This window comes from Balaenoptera borealis (assembly GCF_965194805.1).
Source record: "Balaenoptera borealis genome assembly, chromosome: 7".
NCBI classification, from domain to species: Eukaryota; Metazoa; Chordata; class Mammalia; order Artiodactyla; family Balaenopteridae; genus Balaenoptera; species Balaenoptera borealis.
This window is the reverse complement of record NC_138864.1, coordinates 79,054,612-79,074,864: the sequence shown is the minus strand read 5'-3', so window position 1 is coordinate 79,074,864 and position 20,253 is coordinate 79,054,612. Positions and strand designations below refer to the sequence as shown.

General features: G+C 41.5%; 1 protein-coding gene and 1 long non-coding RNA gene across 2 annotated transcripts in view; one reads left to right on the top strand and one right to left on the bottom strand.

Moving 5' to 3' along the window:
* Positions 1–4,758: 4,758 nt before the first annotated feature.
* Positions 4,759–20,253, bottom strand: part of LOC309631805 — a 61,001-nt gene continuing 45,506 nt past the window's right edge. Inside the window, exon 3 of the long non-coding RNA XR_014246564.1 lies at positions 4,759–9,132. This is a non-coding gene — a long non-coding RNA (uncharacterized lncRNA). The remainder of the gene's footprint in view (positions 9,133–20,253) is intronic.
* The window catches only part of SPMIP4 (sperm microtubule inner protein 4), a 45,501-nt gene continuing 37,743 nt past the window's right edge, over positions 12,496–20,253 (top strand). Inside the window, 2 exon segments of the mRNA XM_082398714.1 lie at positions 12,496–12,946; positions 12,948–13,030. Of these exon segments, the coding sequence (XP_082254840.1) occupies positions 12,896–12,946; positions 12,948–13,030 (134 nt within the window). The 5' untranslated portion in view covers positions 12,496–12,895.

The window sequence follows — 20,253 nt, the reverse complement described above, 5'->3', positions numbered from 1 at the left end:
AGTTCCCTGTTATACAGTAGGTCCTTATTAGTTATCTCTTTTATATAGAGTAGTGTGTATATGTCAATCCCAATCTCCTAACTTATCCCTCCTCCTCTTTCCCCTTTGGTAACCATAAGTTTGTAAAATGTCTCATTTTAATGTGCATATTTTAACAACAATATGTGTAGGAGTTGTGTACATATTTATGATATATATTGATAAAGTGATATGTGTGTAACTAAAATACACACACAAGAGTAGATGCTTAAATTCCTTTCACTAATTCCATTTTATATATATGTACCACATTTTCTTTAACCATTCATCAATCAATGGACACTTAGGTTGTTTCCATCTCTTGGCAATTGTAAATACTGCTCCAATGAACATGGGGTACAGAGGTCTCTTCAAGATAGTGACTCCAGTTGCTCTGGATACATATATACTCAGAAGTGAAAACGCTGTATCATATGGTAGCTGTTTTTAATTTTTGAAGACCCTCCATACTGTTTTCCATAGTGGCTGCACCAATTTACATTCCTACCAGCAGTGCACAAGGGTTGCCTTTTCCCCACATCCTCACCAACACTTGTTATCTCTTGTATTTTTCATAATAACCATTCTAACTGGTATAAGGTGATATCTCATTTTGGTTTTAATTTGCATTTTCTTGACAATTTGTGATGTTGAGCACCGTTTCATGCACCTTGAACATCTTTTTTGGAAAAAATGTCTATTCAGGTGCCTTGCAAGTTTTTAAATCAGATTATTTGGGGTTCTTTGCTATTGAGTTGTATGAGTTCTTTATATATACACTGGATATTTACCCCTTATCAGATATATTGTTTGCAAATATTATATTTTCTCCCATTCCATAGGTTGCCTTTTCATTTTGTTGATCATTTCTTTTGCTGTGCAGAAGCTTTTTAGTTTGATGTAGTTCCACTTATTTTTGCTTTTGTTGCTTGTGCTTTTGGTGTTATCCAAAATTGTTTCCAAGACCAATGTCAAGGAGCTTTGCGCTGTAGGCTGGGCTCTGTTGTGGGGTCCTCTCAGTGTGGCACTGTGCCAGACAGGGAGGGGCAACGTGGTCAGAGTGTAGTTGCTCCTCTTACCCTTCTAATATGATTCTTCTCAGTCTCTGTGGACACAGGGGTGCTTCAGCCTCACCCCAGGTTCTGGGTATCTTCACAACAGTGTCTTATCTATGGATAGTTGTACTAGTTGGGCTTCTTGTGAAGGGAATTGATGTTGGGAATGACCAATGTCACTATCTTGATTATAACAGTCTTTCTGCCTGTGTTTAATTTAAGTAAATGATATGGTGCTTTAGATCTCATTCTGTTTCTTACTTTTCAACATTTTTTTTCTTTTCTAACTATGCATGGTATGATATGTATAGTTAGGAAAGTAGAAACCAAACTAGGCATTTCAGCAGAGGGAATTTAATGTAGGAAATTGATTACACAGATGTTAGAGGCCTGAATGAGCTAAAGGAGACTAGAAAAAAAAAAAAAAAAAAAAACCAATGACAGTGAGCAGTTACACCCCTAGGGCTGGGGAAACAGAGGAAAAAAGTAAGAGCATCAAATACTGGAAGCTCAAAGGAAACCCACAGATCTTGGACTCAGAACACTAGCAGGTGGGGGTTGTGGGGGGGGTGGTCTCAGCCACATAGCAAGACTCTAGGAGGCCTAGAAGAGGACAGCTGCTAGGAGCATGAGAGCTGAAGAGAGATTCTGGACATTGAACTGTGCTGGCGAGACACTGGCGTTCAGGCCCAGCTAGAGTGGACAGATTCTGGTAAACATTCTGGCCATTCAGTTGAGACCCTTTTTTAAAAGGCCACGCTCTAGGAGTGGGGACAAAACTGGAAAAGGCTCACCCTAACAAAGTCTAAAACCAAGCCTCAAAAAACTTAAGGTAATATGCTGGTAATTTAATAAAGCAGATGCGGAAATGACTCATAAATTAGAGCCAATGGGTATAAAATAAACTGTGGTCAAGATGTTTTAAATACACTAGACTTCTAGTTTCAACTCTGACATGTAAAGACCTTAGAAGTTCCTACTCCTGTCCTTACAAAAAAAAGTCTGAACTAAAAACGAATGACTTTTCTTGGACCCATCAGAGAATTGAGGTCACAGGGAAAACCATCATCCTAAAACCTGAAGACACAGACAAATACAAAAAACTATAGCTGAGTTCTGCTTACCTGGAGCAGAAGCTATTGGCGCCATAAACTGGTGGTAATACTTAAACAATAATTGTGATGAGTTTCTGGAAGCTGAGTGTGGATTAGCAAGAGAGTGAAAAACTTCTTGAGGCTGCAGTCTTAGAGGGTTTTATCTTTTGTGAATTTTGTCTCTAGGAACCCCACCAGGTTTTCATGATAAAGAGTCAGGAAAGATTCCCTCCTGGCTCTGACCAGGGTAGGGGAAAAGTAGTCATTTAAAAATATGCCCAGGGTGTTCTCCGTAACAAATGCTTACTACTCCCTAGGAGGAAAGAATTTACCAGAGCCTTATCCCACCTGGGGTGGGGGGGTGGGGGGGAGGGGACTTGTAAAGGCCACAGTCCAGGAACACAAGCCCACTATAAGACTGAGATTTTATCATAATATTATAGAACACTTCCCCTCCTCCACACCTTACCACCACATCAACAAGTTCTAGTATAATAATAACAGATAACATCTGAAAGAGCTGCAAGGTGTAGATTCTATTTAAGAAGGAGTTCTTAGGGAAACCCAAAGTCAATAGGGGAGACAAAATCAAGGACACTAGAGGAATTTGAAGCCTCTAGTACCTACAGCTATAGCACAGAGGACTCCAGCTAAGGTCTGGTTATTGATAAATCCATTAGCTGGAATTTCCTGATTGACCTTTTCAAGCCAGGGATACAAGGAATTGGGATAACATTCTGTGAAGGTCCATCCCATCCTAAAAGGGTCTTTTCTAAAAGCCTTGCAAAGAGGAGTCAGCCCGTTTGTATTTCCCTTGGGTGCATGGGGACAGATCATATTTAGAAAAGAATGTGGGGGAGTGAAGACTGTACAATTGACCAAGGTAGAGGTGTTTAGTATGACTGGGGAAAGATTGAAATAAAGTATGGGAACACTTGGTCATAATAGCCTGATAGGTAACAAACATAGGCTTATGGGTATAGTCAGCAATAACACTTGCGATTAAAGAGAAATTGGTTACAGATAAGACCAAGGGATGTTCAACCTCATGAACAGATCAGAGTTTCTGGTGACAGATCCAACAGTCAGAAAGGTTTCTCCTTTTTGCAATAGATTGGGAAATGCATTGGAATAAGAGCATTATCTTTCTCTAAGAAGAGAGGGAGAAAATAAGGTAAGAAGCAATGGTGAGAAAAGGATATACAGGCCTGGTCCAGTCATCTTGTGAAAGCTGTTTCCTTCAGCTCTTGTCTGCTTTGATTCTTGGAAACCTTCAGTTTGAGTTCATCAGTTGGTGTGCAGGTCCAGTCAGGGTTTAGGGCTTTCTTTTGGGTGGTGGTGAGCAGGGAGGCAGGGGGTCAGCTTTCTTTGGATGAGACACATGGATCCAGGAGTCAACTCCTTGAAGTCTGGCAGCACAAGAATTGATCAGTAACACTTGATAAGACCCTTTCCATTGTGGCTGAAAAGAGTCTTTTTTTTTTTTTAATTTTTTTTTTTAACATCTTCATTGGAGTATATTGAAGAGAGTCTTAATGGATATGTCTTTTCCAATAAACAAAATCTCCAGGCCACAAAGTATGGTGTTTTGAGGTCTTCATCTCCTGAGAGCACACCGTGGAAAGATTGCTCTACTAAAGCATGGTTATTTTCAATGGACGAAATACTGCAGTATATACTTTGTAATACTGAAGTATACCTCCTTTTATTAGCTGTGGATCAAAGGAAGCGGGAGCTAGATGCATGAGGCACCCAGCAATTATTTCACCCATGGGGAGAGTTTATGAGTTCCAGTCGGGGTGGATCTGAGATTTAGAAGGACCAACAGCAATACTTTTGCCTGAGGTAGTTGGAGCGTTCCCACAAATTTTGCCAATTGAGTATTGATGGTGCCATTTGTTCCTTCGACTGGTCCTGAAGACTGAGGATGATATGCACTGGGAAAATGCTATAGGACTGGCTAAAGAGCACAGACTTGCTGTAATATTTAACTAGTAAAATAGGTTCCCCAGTTGCTATGGAGTTCAGGAGGGGTTCCCCAGGTAGAGGTAAACTTCTCTAATAGCATTTTAGCCACTAAGAGGCAGTAGCTTATTTACATGGAAAGGCTTTGACCCAGTAGGAAAACAAACAAACCATGACTAAAACATATTTTAATGTTTAAAATAAAACATATATTTATACCCATGGGACAGGGGAAGTTGTATAAAATCCATCTGCCAAAACTCGAATAGTCTATTGGGCCATTTAAAGTGTTTGGGGGGGCTTCCCTGGTGGAGCAGTGGTTGGGAATCTGCCTGCCAATGCAGGGGACACGGGTTCAAGCCCTGGTCTGGGAAGATCCCACATGCCGCGGAGCAACTGGGCCCGTGAGCCACAACTACTGAGCCTGCGCGTCTGGAGCCTGTGCTCCGCAGCAAGAGAGGCCGCGACAGTGAGAGGCCCGCCCACCGCGATGAAGAGCGGCCCCCGCTTGCCGCAACTAGAGAAAGCCCTCACACAGAAACGAAGATCCAACGCAGCCAAAAATAAATAAATAAGTAAAAATAAATTAAAGTAACTTTCATCTTTAAAAAATAAATAAATAAAGTGTTTGGGGGCAGTGCAGACAGTTTCCCAGGAATGTATTTTGGACAGATGGGACAAGAAAAGTAGACACTTTGTGCAGCCTTATTAATATTTCCTCACCAGTATTGATTCATAAACATTATTATTTTATCCACAGACCAATGGTTTAATGCATGTAAAGTTATCAGTAATGGGAATTTTAGAGTCTCTGGTAAGACCAGATTATTTGGCCCAAACCAGAGTTCTCTCTTTTTATAGAACGAAGTTATTAGATTTCCAGTATTGTTTTTTCCTTTTCTGAAGCCAATTGTTGGGCACCTCTAGTCAATTTTTCCAGATTATTATTTGGGGGAAACACCACTTTGGACCATGTCAGAGGTTTGATTGTTGGTCTTTTGAGAGCAGCATTCTTGGCAGAAATATCCGTGGCATGCTTTACTTTGCCTCCAGGGAGTTGAGTTTGGAATGCCCAGGGACCTTAATAATAGCCAAAGCAGCTGGTAGGAGTATGGCATCTAATAAATTTTGGACACAAGAGCCATTTTAAATTTTATTCTCATTAGAAGTAAGGAAACCTTGCTGTTTCCATAGCATTCCAAAGTCATGGGCAAGCCCAAAGGCATACTATCAGTATAAATGTTTGCAGTTTTGCCCTTAGCTAAAGTGCAAACCCGAGTAAGAGCATATAATTCAGCCTATTGGGCCAAGGTAGCCAAAGGCAAAGGTGCTGCCTCAATAACTTCAAAAGGAGTTGCGATTGCATATCCAGCACAAAATTTACCATTTTCATCCTTTAAATAAGAACCATCAGTAAACCATGAAAACTCAGCCTTAGGGGAGTTTCCTGTAAATCATCACGAGGGGTCAAAATGTTATCTATCAAAGTCAAACAGTCATGAGGTGTATCGTCTGCAGAGGAGGGAAGAAGGGTGGCAGAGTTAAAGCTATTACAGCAAGAAAGCTATGTGGGGTACAGTTAGCAAATGGATTTTTGTAGGAGGTGAGATAACTGGCTGAAAGGTGATAAGTGTGATGAGAATTCAGGAGGGTTTCTACTGTATGGAGTACAAAGATCAAGATCGTTAGAGGGGATCCCATGACTATTCTTCAGTAGCCTTAACTAAAAGGATGGGGCTGGAATGGCTCTGAGGCCAGGGGTATCCACATGCCACAGAGTCTACCTGCTGACTGTAGTACCCTATGGGGCAATGGTGATACTCATGTTTGGGGGTAAGTACTCCAAGAGTGTTTCCCTCCTCATATATGAAGAGGAAATAGTGAAGTTGATGATTAGGGTGTCCAAGGAAAGAAGGATTATCAAGCTTTCCCTTAAGGTATTAAAAGCTAGGTCATCCTGATTTTCCCAAGTAATCGGGTCAGGTTTGGTGTTCCTTAGTAAGGCATAAAAAGGCTGGGTCATGAGAGAAAAGCTCAGAAACCAGTTCCCATAGTAGCCAGCCAACCCAAGAAAACTTTGTAGTTGACATCCAATTTGGGGTTTTGGTAAGTTCCAGATGCCATGAAGTCTATCTGGATCCAGGTGCAGCCCTTGTTCTGAGATCAGGTGCCTGAAATAACTTGGGTTGGAACAAACTGCAGTTTATCCTTAGAAAGGTTATGCCCCTTTGAGGCTAAAAGCTTTAACAGGTGGATGCTGTCTTCCTGTGAGGAGACCTGAGAAGGGGAGCAGAGAAGCAAGTGTACATATTGCAATAAAATAGTCTCTAGGAAATTTTGTATTATCTAAATCTGTTTTTAAGGTTTGTGAGAAGTAAGAACAACTCTCAGTAAAACCCTAGTGCATTACTGTCCAGGTGTATTGTTGTTCTTCCCAAATAAAGGCAAATAGATATTGACTAGCTTTATCCACAGGGATGCTAAAGAAGATGTTACATAAATCAATCATGGTAAAAAAAAAATTTGCTTTCGATGGGTATGGAGGCTAATAAAATATGGGGATTAGGAACAATAGGGTGATAAGGGAAGACAACACTGTTTATGACTCAGAAGTTTTGGACCAATCTCCACCCTCCACCACTGGATGTCTTTGCAGGTAAAATAGGGATGTTGCAGGGCCTAGTACAGAAAATAACGAGGCCCTGGGTCTTTTAGTCTTCTATTATCAACTTAATGCCCTGGAGGGTCTCTTTATTTACAGAGTATTGACTGATTCTGCGGAGAGGCTTTGAGGAATCTATTTGTACCCTAATGGGAGAGGCACTGGGGATTCTGAAAATATCAGTTGAAGATTTTGCCCATAAGGAGGGTGGTAGCTGATCCATTAGGGACAAATGATTAGTGTCCTTAGAATTAGCTCTAGTGCTGCCAGAGACAGAGCAAATAAAAGATGTTAAAGGGTCAGCTGATTCACCCAGTCAGCTATTTTGGCTGTTATCAAATTCTAGAATTATTTCCTTCTTTTAGGAAAAAGAAATTCCAGGATGATATTTTTCTAAGAAATCTTGGCCCAATAAATGAATAGGGGCAGAGGAACTAAAGAGAAAGGGGTGATTATCTCTTAGAGGGCTTAAACAAAAGGGGATGGGTTTAGTAACAGAAATCTGTTGAGATTTATTTGAGATCCCCACTATTTGAACCATTTTAGTATTCCAAGGGAGGGGCTGTTTAATAACAGTGGGTTGAGCACCAAGGGTGTAGCTCCAGTTCAATAAGGACAGAGAGAGGTTCATTCCTAAACTGGAGAGTAGTTTCTCCAAGTCAATTAAGGGGGAAAATTGAGAGGAAAAACCTGTAATTCCTCGCAGTCCCATCACTGGGAGTTAAGAGAGCATGGGAAAGGCTGGTTAGAGGGTTGAAGGTACCTGGAGTGCTTAAGCTTATAAGTCTTTCTTCCAGTGTCCTGGCTTTTTGCAATAATGGCAAAGACTGGGAAGGTTTTGTTTTTGTTTACAAGCCTCCATTTGCTGGAGTTGAAAACTGAGGATTTTAGTGGTCTTCCTTTTAGTTGAATCATCTAGGGTGTGGGCAAGCTAGTTTGCTAAATTAACTAAATCTGGAATGGACATAGTTTCTCATTCCATCCTGGTCCTTTCAACTAGAAGAGAAAGATCCTGGTTCAGCCCGTTACTGAACACAGAGATAAAGGTTACCCAAGTGGGTTCAACATTCAGAGGAAGACCAGAATTTTCTTTAAAGACAATTTAGAGCCAGGTATGATAGTCATACACAGGCTCACTGGGTTTCTGGGTACAAGCCTGAACTTTATTCCAATCGACTCGCTTTGGGAAAGCCCTAGGAATTGCCAAATGGAGTCACCTGGTGATTCCCTGAGCCTGATCATATGATAAAAAAGCAACAGCAAGGGTTTGTCTGCAGGTCTCAGGACCATCCCAATTAGTAGTTTCATCCAGTGTTGGGCCTGGCCTTCGCCAACAAGCACCTGAACTAGCTGATGTAAGTCAGAGAAACCAGAAACCAAAAGTAAGTTTGAATGACTATATTACATTCCTCAGCAATCCTGTGGGGATCCTCACTTACTCTGAGAAAAATCTTTGACTATGGCACATAGTTCAGCTTTAGTCCAGGGAACATAAGAAATTAAGGGTTTAGCATTTGGATCCTCAGAGGGTCTGATTTTAAAGGGGCAGGTTTTAATAGGTTCAGGAGAGGGGGAGAGAAGCAGAGGTTCAGAGAAATAGGGAAGTTCAGTGAGAGAATTAGAATGAGGAAACAAAGGTATACAGGAGGGGGATGGTGCAGAAGGAAAAGAAGAATATGGTGCTGAAGACGAAGAGGAGGAGTAAAAGAGGCCTCAGAAGACTTTCATTTTTTTGCAATTGTTTGTTTGCCTTAGTTAATTCAGAAATGATATTTTGTAAAGAGGCAATTTCAGAGTACTGAATGCATTTGGAAGCCTCCAGGTACCAATTAAAATACACATCCTATTCGGTTTGTTTAATTTTAGAGCCATGGTCTTCTATTTAGTTCTGAGAAAAACAAGTTTGAAGAGGTCGAAAGTTTCCAAAAGTGACCCCTGGAGTTATAAACTATTTTTGGTTAAGTTGGTCCACTTAGTTAAAAATATGCAAAAGAAAGGACCATAGTTTTTGAACATACAATCAGCCGTGGTCCCAGAAGGAGGACTCTTGAGAGAATTTAGAGAATTGGGATCCCATACTTCAAAACCAGAGGTCCAGAAAACAAATGAGTACTCACCAAAAGGGCAATGCCTTCACAAAAACAAAAACAGATCACAAATAAAGTTGGAGAGCTCAATCAAAAGGAGGGAGTTTGAATCTGAGAGGAGACTTAGCGAACCAAAAGGAAGTGGGGAGCACAAGAGGATCAAGGGGGTACCGTGCATGATTCCAGGGATCATTAATTCTTCAGGGGTTCATCTCCTTCAGATCCCCCTTCTGACACCAAGTAATGTTAACCTTTAAAATAAAAAGGTAACGGTTTAGCCAGCAAAATCAAGTTTATTTGGGAACAGCACGTGATTGCAGTTTGGGCCATGGAAACTATGGCAAACCACAGTTTGGAGAACAAAGGAAGGAGTGCTCTTTTATAGAGGAAAATAGGAAGTTGGGAGGGGTTGTTTGTTTAAAAGCTCACTGGAGGAGAGAGATTTCAGGGTTGTAGCAGTTTCTCATCGGTTGGGTTATTTCTAGGCAAGAAGAAAAATCTTCCTTCTTCCTGCTGTAAATTAAGCTTCTTCTGGCTGGGATGTGTAAACTAAGCTGTGATGAGAGGTATGTGTGTGAAAGCTCCCCCTTACAGCTTCCCAACTCCATTTTGAATGAGGTTTTCCTTTATTCATTTTCAAAATATATATATATATCAAGTCATTATGCTGTACACTTTAAACTTATACAGTACTATATGTCAATTATATCAATAAAACTGGAAAAAAGATCAAAATAAAAATATTCATATCTGGGACTTCCCTGGTGGTCCTGTGGTTAAGACTGTGCCTTCCAATGCAGGGGGTGCAGGTTTGATCCCTGGTCAGGGAGCTAAGATCCCACATACCTCGTGGCCAAAAAACCAAGACACAAAACAGAAGCAATATTGTAACAAATTCAATAAAGACTTTAAAAATGGTCCACATTAAAAAAAAAAAATTCATATCTGCCAATAGGTACTAAGTCCCTCAAAACCTTATTTTATTCATTATCAAATTCCACTTGGTTAACTTTTAAAAAGGTTATAGACTATAATTCATGCTTTACGTTATTATATATTTCCTGCATATTCCTTTCTTAAAGGTTAAAGGTCTGGCTTTAGTAGTTTGGGATTTCTGTCAACTCAAACACAATATTCTATGCATACATTTTTTTTCATTTCCGAATTTCATCTTCCGTGCTGTAAGGATTACTAGTGATGCAAAAAAGCAAACAAGAAATACATTAAGGTAAATGAGGTAGTGAAAGAGAGGTCAACATGGCAGGAGAAGTATCAATAGAAAGGGGATTTGAGCCTACTGACCCCAATGGTGGCCACGACATATATAAGAAGTCAATCATTTTGAGCACACCTGGATAGGAGGCTACTATGTGTTGCTGGGGGGTCACATACACATCACCTGATGGCTGAGGCAGTGTGAATTGAATCATAAAAGCCTACATTAAGGAGTGTTGGTCAAATAGAACCAATCCTGACATCCCTAAGCATCTTCCAGATGTAGAGGCATTTCCAAAGGAAACAATTGTTTCACAAAGATCTGGCAACAAATATTTTCTTGCCTGTAAATTTTATTTGAAAATAACAAAGGTAAAAGTAATTACATTTTCCTACCCTTTACACTCACTTGACTGAAAATAAAATTTCAAACGCACTACAACCTGGAGGCTATCACCACATATCCTGGTCAGTCAACCTGAAGTTGCTTCAACTTCCCTCGTATCACAACCATCCACATTCATACTAACACGTGGCTAGTGACGCAGCTTCATCAGATATCCCCGATTGAATCTATTACACTGAGTTATTACCTTCCAGGAAGAATCAAGCCAGGAGGAAACTGGATGAAGGTCAAGCATGGGAAAACGTGGAGTATGGAAAGTACTGGGAGGCTAGGTATATAAAACGGGCTGGGCTGGCAAGATAATTTCATGGGAGACCCTGAAAACACAAAGCAGCAAAAAGGTTAGGGTGAACTTCTAGGAGAAATTTTTGAAAACCAAAAAAAATATGTTAAAGGGGTAAAAGAGAAAGTCAAACTTCGCCTAATTCACAAGTCTACCTCCAGAAAAATCTACTCTTCCAGGCTTAGTGGCTGATAAGTACAGGAGTCGGGGAGAGGTGCAGGGACTAAGAAACAGACCAGAAATACAAAATTACCACTTTGCGTCCTCTAACATACCACTCTTTCTCTCACGTCAGCTAACACTCACCTAGAAGGCACAGCACAAAATCGATACTCACTGGCGGGCTGATTTAAAACAGGCAGAGAACGGCTCTGTTACACCTCTCTTCTCAGAGGGGCTCACTCCTGCCCCCAGCTTCTCCTGCGTTCCCTCAGGATCAGTGCCAGCCTCTCACCAAAAGGTAACCTTCCCACACCCGGGTCCTCCTCAAGGGCCCTGTTCTCGGCCATCACAGAATCTCAGGGTCCTGTTGGTGCAGGAAGGTGGTGCGCACTCGTTTCTTTGGAGAGGATCTGGCAGGGGGGTGAGGGTAACTGAGGTAATGGGCGAGGTCTTTGGGGATTGGGTAGGGCAACCGCAGGCCAACTGCCCATTTGCCCTGTCCGCACCCAACCAGGGGAGGAAGAGCCATGGCTCTGCCCGGCGCAATCCAGGGGCTGCACGTGCTCAGTCCTGCGGCAGCCACCCTCGATTAGGCCGCACTGTTCCCCACCGGGGCGGGGGTGTGGGTAAGGAACACGGATGAGTCAGAGGCTCCCACCTCACCAGAGTCTCGCTGGCCCTGCACTCGTCCACCACCCAGTGCACAGGAGAGAACGCCCTGGCCGGGAGCAGCGCTGGGACAATGAGCCCTCGAAGGAGCGCTTGACGCGGCCTGCAGAGGGCGCCGGGGGGCGGGGCAGGGCCAGGGGCGATGCAAGGGGCGGGGCCCAGGGCCTGGGGCAGCCGAAGAGCCCGTTTCGCCCTGAACTGGGAGTCTAGTCCTCTTTCCCCACCTTCCGTCCGGCTTCCAATTCCTACGGGTCCCAGAGCTCGTGGGCTGGCTTCTTCCGAAAACTCTAAGAGCTAACCGCCGCCCCTGCCCGCCTCCTCGAAGCCCGCCGCCCCGCAAGAATGCATTACCTAATGCCACGGTCACGGTCGCCGTCACAGGCACCCTCAACCCCACCCCTGGCCTGCCTGCGGTCCCCCTCTCTCCTTCACCCGCACCTGCACGCAAGCTCCCCCGGGCCGCAGGTGCGGACGACGGCGTAATTCCACGCCCCGCTGAGGCCCGCCAACTCTGGGGAGGGGAAGAGGAGGCGTTGTCGCCTGCGGTTCCCAGGCTGATGTCCCAGGTGCATCCGAACCCCCGAGGCACCGCTGGGCGGGGCGCTGATGATTGGCCCTGGAGGCTAGGCCTCAGCGGTCCTAGCCAAGGTGCATCTTTGGCTTTCCCCGTCCAAGTCCCAGGAAGGGGTGGGATTCTCACTTTGGGGTCCCGCTCATACTGCACCACTGATTCTCCACCTCTCTGCAAAGAACTTCTCGTTCAGAATCCCTGAAGGTTTTAGAAGCACAGCTGTTGATTCCGTTGGATGATGAGTTTCCCTGCTTTTTAAAAAGACCTGGGCGGGCGGGGGGCGGGGGGCGGGGATCAGCTGAATTTTCTTGAATAGTTATGCTTAAACTTGAGGCAAGACTGGAATGTCAGTCGATGTCTGCGAGGTAGAGGCCTTATATGGGCCCACATGTCATCCACCTAGTGTTGAGACTCTACTTTAGAACATCTTCCACTTTGTGGATTTGTTTCAGTTGAAACTCATTTCCATAGAACTTAAGTTGCTATTTATTACTGCCATGACACCCCACGGTCCATAGATAGGGCCCTCCCTGAGGAAGGAAGCCCATGATTTCTATGCAGCGTTGGGTTGAACAATTTAGCAGTACAAAGCTCATTTCCTGCCTGCCCTGAGGGAGGGTCAGTGTGATAGCAACCAAGTCAGTTGACTCCCTAACCAAGTGTGCCCTCCTTTTCTTTTTCCAGATTGTGCCTTTTTAGCCAAGAAGCATGGAGGTGTTTCATGGCAGGCCCTACTGCTGCAGGGAGCTTGAAGGAGCTTGACATACCGTCAGACACCTTTTACTCTAATGAATTGCACACCCCACTACAAACAGCTGCTCGCCCAACTGCCTCAGAGGACAGGTAAAACAAAAACCAGAGAAAGCAAACAACTAAGAAGGGTTTTAATATATTAGTGTATTTTTGTTATGTGAGAAAAAGCATTTAAGGTTATGGGCCTCTTCTGTTTATCACATGATAGGGAAGGCATAACCTGACAATTAACTAAAAACCTTGAAGTGCCCACATCTGTTAGGAACTTGGCAAGAAGTAAAAAGTTAGTGTGTATTTTTAAAAGGCAAACATCAAATTCATCTACCACGTTCTAGAACTCTAGAATGATCAGTTCCTTCATTTGTAAGTTAATGTTTTAATCAAACTTTTTTTATTTTATAAAGAGTAGTAGAGTGGGTTCTTATCATCTGCTAATATCATTTGCTCAGAAATACTCCTAGAATCTGTTATTCAGAGTTGCTATCTAAACTTCTGCTTTACCAAATTTCCTGTAACACATTAATTGCAGATTATGTTTAAAATTGCATCTAACATATACTGAGTGATTGCTGTGTGTTGGCACTGTACCAAATGCTTTGTATGTAGTAATTCTTTTAATCCTCACAACAGCCCTATAAGTACTATTCTTACCCCCATTTTACATATGGAGGAACAGGTACAAACAAGTAATTTTCCAAGATCTTAGTGCCAGCTTTTTTGTCTTGGATTTATTTGAATCATTTTAAGAAAAAAAAAAATCTCAAAATCCTTGGTGAAAAATAGCCTGTGTAATTGTTTTCTTGCTTTTGCTTGTTTGTCTGTTTTATAATTTCACTTGTTCAAATCTCTCATCTAAGAAGTCTTTCTCACTTAAGAAAGTGGTCAAAAGTTACGAACACCCAGTTATGAAATAAATAAGTTATGGGGAGGTAACATACAGCATGGTGACTATAGTTAATAATACTGCATTGTATATTTGAGAGTTGCTAAGAGAAAAGATCTTAAAAGTTCTCATCATTAGAAAAAACTCTATGTATAGTGATGGATGGACTTATTGTGGTGATCATTTTGCAATATATACAAATATTGGATCATTATGTTGTACACCTGAAATTAATATAATGTTATACATCAATTGTTTTTTAAAAAAGAATTCGTTTCTTAACAAATCAGACAAGTCACCTGGCTTCAGTTTAAACACTTCCAAAATGGGACATCACTACCACATTAATGCACCTGATTGTTACATCATTTTCTTTCTACTAAGAATATTTCCTCCTTCCATCTGCTGACCCTGGTTCTTCCCTCTAAAGCCATGCAAAATAAGAATAATCTGTTATCTTCAGGATAGCAGCCCTCAAAGGTTTAAAGATTCTTTTGGCTGTCTCTAAGTTCTCTTTGCCAGACGAACACTGGTTCTCAACAGACTTTACTCTTTCTTCTTGTATCGAGGCTTTCACTGTCTTGATCAGACTTCCATGGATCTACTCCAATTTGTAAACATACTCTTTATATGAAAAAATAAAAAGATAGCTTTTCCCCCTAATCAAAAACTAACACATTTCCATGTAAATAATATAGAAATCATGGAAGTCCACAAAGAAAACAAATTTTCCATTTTTCCAACCAAAGGAAAAATTATGAAATTAAAGCACAAGGAAGAAAACCTCTGTACTTCCTTTATCCAGAAACAATAACCGTTGTTAATATCTCAATATGTGTCCTCTCCAGTTTTTAAATTTAAAGATCATATTCAACATATTTTTTGCAAACTGCTATTTTCACTTAATGAAAAGAAATATTTTCATATTTGTGGGAAAGAGGGCTCAGCTCACTTCTACTGACTCAGTCCCTGCTGCACCTGCTGTTACCTGATTCCCAAAAGTGGCTGTGAGCCCTAAATGCCTACTCAGCTCCGAGGACCATCAGATTAGACAGGGCTTCCCTGGAGTCAGAGGAAACCCTTAGCAGATCGTGTGTGATCTGGGGATGGGCAGTTGTCCCTGGATCAAAAGCAGCAATGTGAGGTTTTATATTTGGCCAAAAGGGATCTGAGTAGAAATTTAGCGCTGCCATGTCTGATTGAACTCACTATGCCCTCAAAAGCACTCGTATAGGCATTTCACTGAAATTTTGATCCCCTCTACCTAAGTGGTCCTATGGTTGGTTAGTAATTGGCTCCAAAACCCTTTAACTGGCATGAAATCTAAGAGAAACATCTTTGAGAAAATATTGCTTTTCATTAACTAACTACAAAATTAAACACAGCATATATTCAATTACCTATAAACTATAATAAGGTATTATTCGAAGCAATATCTAGGTACAACCATGTTCCTACCTCCTAATAAATAAAATTTGCTTTCCATTTTATTCCATGTGAACTTTTTCCTTTCATAGTCCCCAAATGCGAAAGCCAGGATGATCATGTATTCTCAGAACCCCTCCATTTAACTTCCTTTTAAAAAGCAGCTGGGCAGCTTACAGAAATAGAAGTTCTCTTTTCTCACAGTGGTATTCCTCTGAACTGCTCTGGAAAATGTCATCAGGGTAATATTGGCAACTCTGCCCTATCAATGCTGAGGCTTACTTCTTACAGACCAGGTTCAGGGTCTGTAGCTCCCAGCTCAAACCTCAAGGTATCTCAAAAACAAAACAAAACAATGAAAAACAAAATCTCCTGGCTTTTAGGGATTACCTTCATAATGGTAAGGATGAACGTGAGTCCTAGAATGTGTTAGCTCTCAGCAGCTTTATTTTCTAAACATGGATGTACTTAAAAGGATGATTTTTTTAAAATATTATAATGTATTTTGAACTAACTTGGCAATTTTACAGAGATGCAAAATTATTTCCTCACATCCACCTATTTTTTTTTTCTTTCCAGAATAGGCAACACAGTCTAACTCCATTGTTACCCAGCATTGGTCTGACAACTGGGCACATCAAAATCACATGAGGAGTGTTCTGAAAATACAGATTCCCAGGCTCTATCTGTAGATATTATGATTCACTGGGTCTGAGTTGGGGCTAGGGAATCTGCATTTTTAGAAGTTTTTCAGCTTATTATGAGAACCGCTGGGCTAGCAGAAAGCACTGTAAACAAGAAGAAAACCAGGATTGCAGTTCTGGCTTACCCAGTGACCGAGGGCAAATTAATCTTTGTACTTCAGTTACTTTCTTCACTGGTATATTTTGGAACAATTATATTAGTCACTATTATGTATAATTACTTGCTCTCCTTTAAAAATATTAATAAGCAGGTGGTATTCTTTTATATTTCTTCCATTGAAAATTTAAGAATGGCAGGTACAGATACTCAAAATCACAGACGCCTATCTCCTTTTTCCATTCAGTTGACATCTCCTTACCTCTAGCAAGTTCCCTAGTCCATTAGGAAAATAAACATCAATTAAGGAAGTGTCTTGAGAATTGCTTAAGATTAAATATAAGTTCCCATTTTTGTTTCTGGCTTCATCCCATTGCTTTCTGATTCCTGAATTTTTTTTTTTGACTGTTAGATTCCTGTCTAAAAATGTTTGTTCTAGGCTTTCCTTTAATCATGCCTTCCAGTAATTACTGGCCAAATTCAGCCCCTCTGAGTCAAAATTCTGTACAGTCACTCCAAAGCAAGATATTGGTTCATCCATAGGGAATGTATGTTTCTCAAAAACAAGTAAACATTAATTTTATGTGGCTAAAGATTGCAGCACTAATAATTTATTGTTATTTGCTTTGGAGACATGTATCATTTAAGCTATGAAGTTATTTAATCCTAAAACTTCAATATTTAATTTAATTAGTTCCTTCTATAAATTCTGTTAATATTAAAGCTAGGGCGGGGCAGGGAATGTAAGACCCTAAAATGAAAGAGAAATACGACTTATTTTTGCTTTGCCTTTTATTTTAAATGGTTTCCTGCAACTTACTGGCTTTAGATGAATGCCAACCCAAATGACTGATTAACATATGCTACTGGCTCATCTTCCTTGGCTAGTGTAATATATGAGGGTCAGATGCTGAGAAATTAACTCATCTAATTTAAATGTAACTTTTAAAAACTTAGATATTAAAGCTTAGGTTGTCATTAATCAAACGTGTTTAAATATTTTTTGCTTGTCATGCCCCCCAAACCGTGGCTGTTGATCACAGTCATAGATCATACCTCAGAGGTCTGAGAACTGAATCCTGCATCCCTTCTACAGCACCCCAAACCAGTGGTCACCAGATTCTCCTTCACTAGCTAATGCAGCGGTTGACAGACTTCTTCTGTAAAGGACCAGATAGTAAATATTTCAGGCGCTATAGTCTCGGTCAAACTACTCAGCTCTGCTGTTGTAGGGTGAAAACAGCCATAGACAGTAGCCAGTATATAAATGAATGGTCATGGCTGCATTCCAATAAAATTTTACTTACAAAAATGGCAGTAGGTTGGATTTGGCCTGTGGGCCATAATTTGCCAATGCCTATCTAGTGCAACCCCTGTCTAGTGACTTTATGAGCTAATGCATTCCACATATAAGACAGTCCCAAGTGTTATTCCTTCATTTCATTCAGCAAATATGTACAGGGGGATTACATTAAGCCAAGCGCTATCCTGGTACAAAGAAGAAAGCAGCTCTACAGTCCACACCTCTCTCTCTGAGCTCCCTTCCCATGTTTCTAACTGGCTCCCCATTGCTAAGATGGTATAGTCCAAAGGGCCTATAAGGCTGTGCAGGATATTGTCCTTGTCTTCCTCTCTTGCTTCCCCTCTCACACAGCTCTACTGATATAACCCAAAATTCAACTCTGTCTTCTCAGCCCTTAAGATCCAGATAAGTTCCACTCAAATCTTTATTCCATGCCTTCTGGAAATCCAAAGCCTTCCTCAAAATTTATCCAGATTCCCGGGATGAGGGTGGGGGGTTGGTCATTACTGACTTTGGGTTACTGGTTCCACCTGTACTGATTCTGTTCAACAACGTTTTGACCCAGGTGTGAAACTCAGTAATTTTTTAGGTTCCTCCAAAGACCCCATCCACACAGAGCACTTGTGAGCCTGGTAAATTTCACTAATCAGTTAGGGGTCAAAAGGAAAAATCATATCACACCATACAATACATAACTAAAAGCCCCTTATTAGCCATAGCTTCTGTATTTTTAAAATTTCTTTAGCCCAGCTGTCACCAGAGTTCTCTCACTGGCTTTTCACCCAATGCAATCCCTTACCATCCTGCTGGCTTCTTTTCTTCCTCTCCCTTTACTTCCCTTTCCTCTCATCCTCCTCTCTCGAGAGCAAAAAACCAAATCCCTTCCACTGCAGAGCAGCTTAACAAATCTTGGGTTGCTTGAGTCGTTAGCAACACCCGTACTTGCAGAGTCTCTGTCTCTTTACCAAGCGACCTAACAAAATATTTTATAAAACAAGCAAGTCCTTCCCCAAGAAGGATTCTGGAGCCAACACTGTCAGGAATTTTCAGTTCCATAACCTTTCTAACCTCTAGGCCTTTTTACATGTTATTCCCCCCTGCCTAGGGTATTCCCTTTCTTGCACCTAGATAAGTCCTACTCATCCTTTAGAACTCATCCTAGACAATGATTCCCACAAGAATCCTTCCTCCAGAAGGGAATCCTGTTGGTCTTGCATATATATGTACAGGAGGTATCCCAGACCACTTAAATCTAAGTTCAAGTCATGGACAGGTGCAAACTTGGGCAGAAGACGAGAGAGCTGGTTTATTCCTGACTCTCTTTTAACATGAGAGGGAAGCCTTTTAAGGTCCCAGCTTATTGCGGAGATGGTGTCCTTTCAGTTCCTCACCTGGCTGATTTCTGTGCTCCTCACCCTGCAAAACCCTTAAAACAAAAATTCGCCAGAATCGGCACTGCCCTAAGGGCAAAAGTGGCTTCTGTGCTTGTTTACCTCTCTGGATTTCTGTTTTTCCTCTTATGGAGCCCTGGTATCCCTTTCTGTCTTATTAACAATGAGTTGTTTTTAAGAAGATGCTTTTCTTTTTTTTCTTTTCAGCATTTTGTTTTGTTTTGTCTTCTTCCAGCAAATCAAAACAGTCTAATAAAAAGAGAATTCAACTTCTCCAAGAAAATTTAACCCAAAGTACAATTGGTTCCCTTTCTAAGATTATCATGTCATTGTCTGCTCTCTAGGAAAACCACCTAGTCAATGAATATTTGTTGAGCACCATATATTTGCAAGGTACTATGCTATATCCTGGGGATTCCGTGGTGAGTGTGCCAGAGTCCTTGTCTACAATGACTTGTCCTCTTTTTGCTGTGCTGTGGAAACTGTGATGAATCAATGTTCTTTGTTCTCTAGAACACTGTACTGTTCATCTTTTGGTGATAGATTGCCGGTTTATTATAAAAGGATATAACTTAAGAACAGCCAGATGGAAGAGATGCATAGGGCAAGGTATGTGGGAAGGGGTTCAGAACTTACATGAGGTCTGAGGGCTCCACTGCCCCCCCCATCTCCACATGTTCACCAACCCCAAAGCTGCTTTTTTAGCATTTTTAGTTATTTTCAGTGGGAAGGTTAGTCCAAATATTTCAGACTGCCGTTAGTGGAAACTGGAAGACATTAAATCCTTCCTAATTAGGATGCAGATCTTTAGCCAGATAGTCTTAAGAGTTTTGTGAGGCCTTCTCCCTAGCCTGAAGCTTTCATTCTGTGTCATAAGTTGCAGTCCAGGAAACAAATCAGTCTCTTTGGCCTTGCTCATTCACTCAGGCATGCATTCATTTAACAGACATCCACTGAGTACTTCCTGTAAAACATGGTTACAACAGTGAGTAAGTATCCTTGCCGTTTACTCCCTTGTTAAGAAAGAACAGAGAAAGTCATCTGAACTACCAGTTTTCAACATCAAAGTAGCCCTACCAGCCAAATTTAGGAAACTTCTATGTCTCCAACCTACTGAATGGTACAGTTGTAAAGGGTGGGACTATTGGAGACCTGTTTTCTATGGAAGGTAACTGTTGAACAGAGCAGTGCATCTAAAACTTTAGCATGCAAAAGAATCATCTGGAGGGCTTGTTTAAAACAGATTACAGGGCTCCACCCCCTCCCCCCAAATTCTGATTCCTAGGTCTGGGATGGAGCCTGAGAATATGTATTTCTGACCAGCTCCTTCTCACTGTATCCTCACACGGTAGAAGGGCCTAGCAAGCCCTCAGGAGTCTCTCTTACAAGAGCGTTAGTCCCATTCATGAGGTCTCCTCATGACCTAGGCACTTCCTGAAGGTCCCACCTTCTTATACCATCACACTGGGCATTAGGATTTAAACATATAAATTTGGGGGACACAAACATT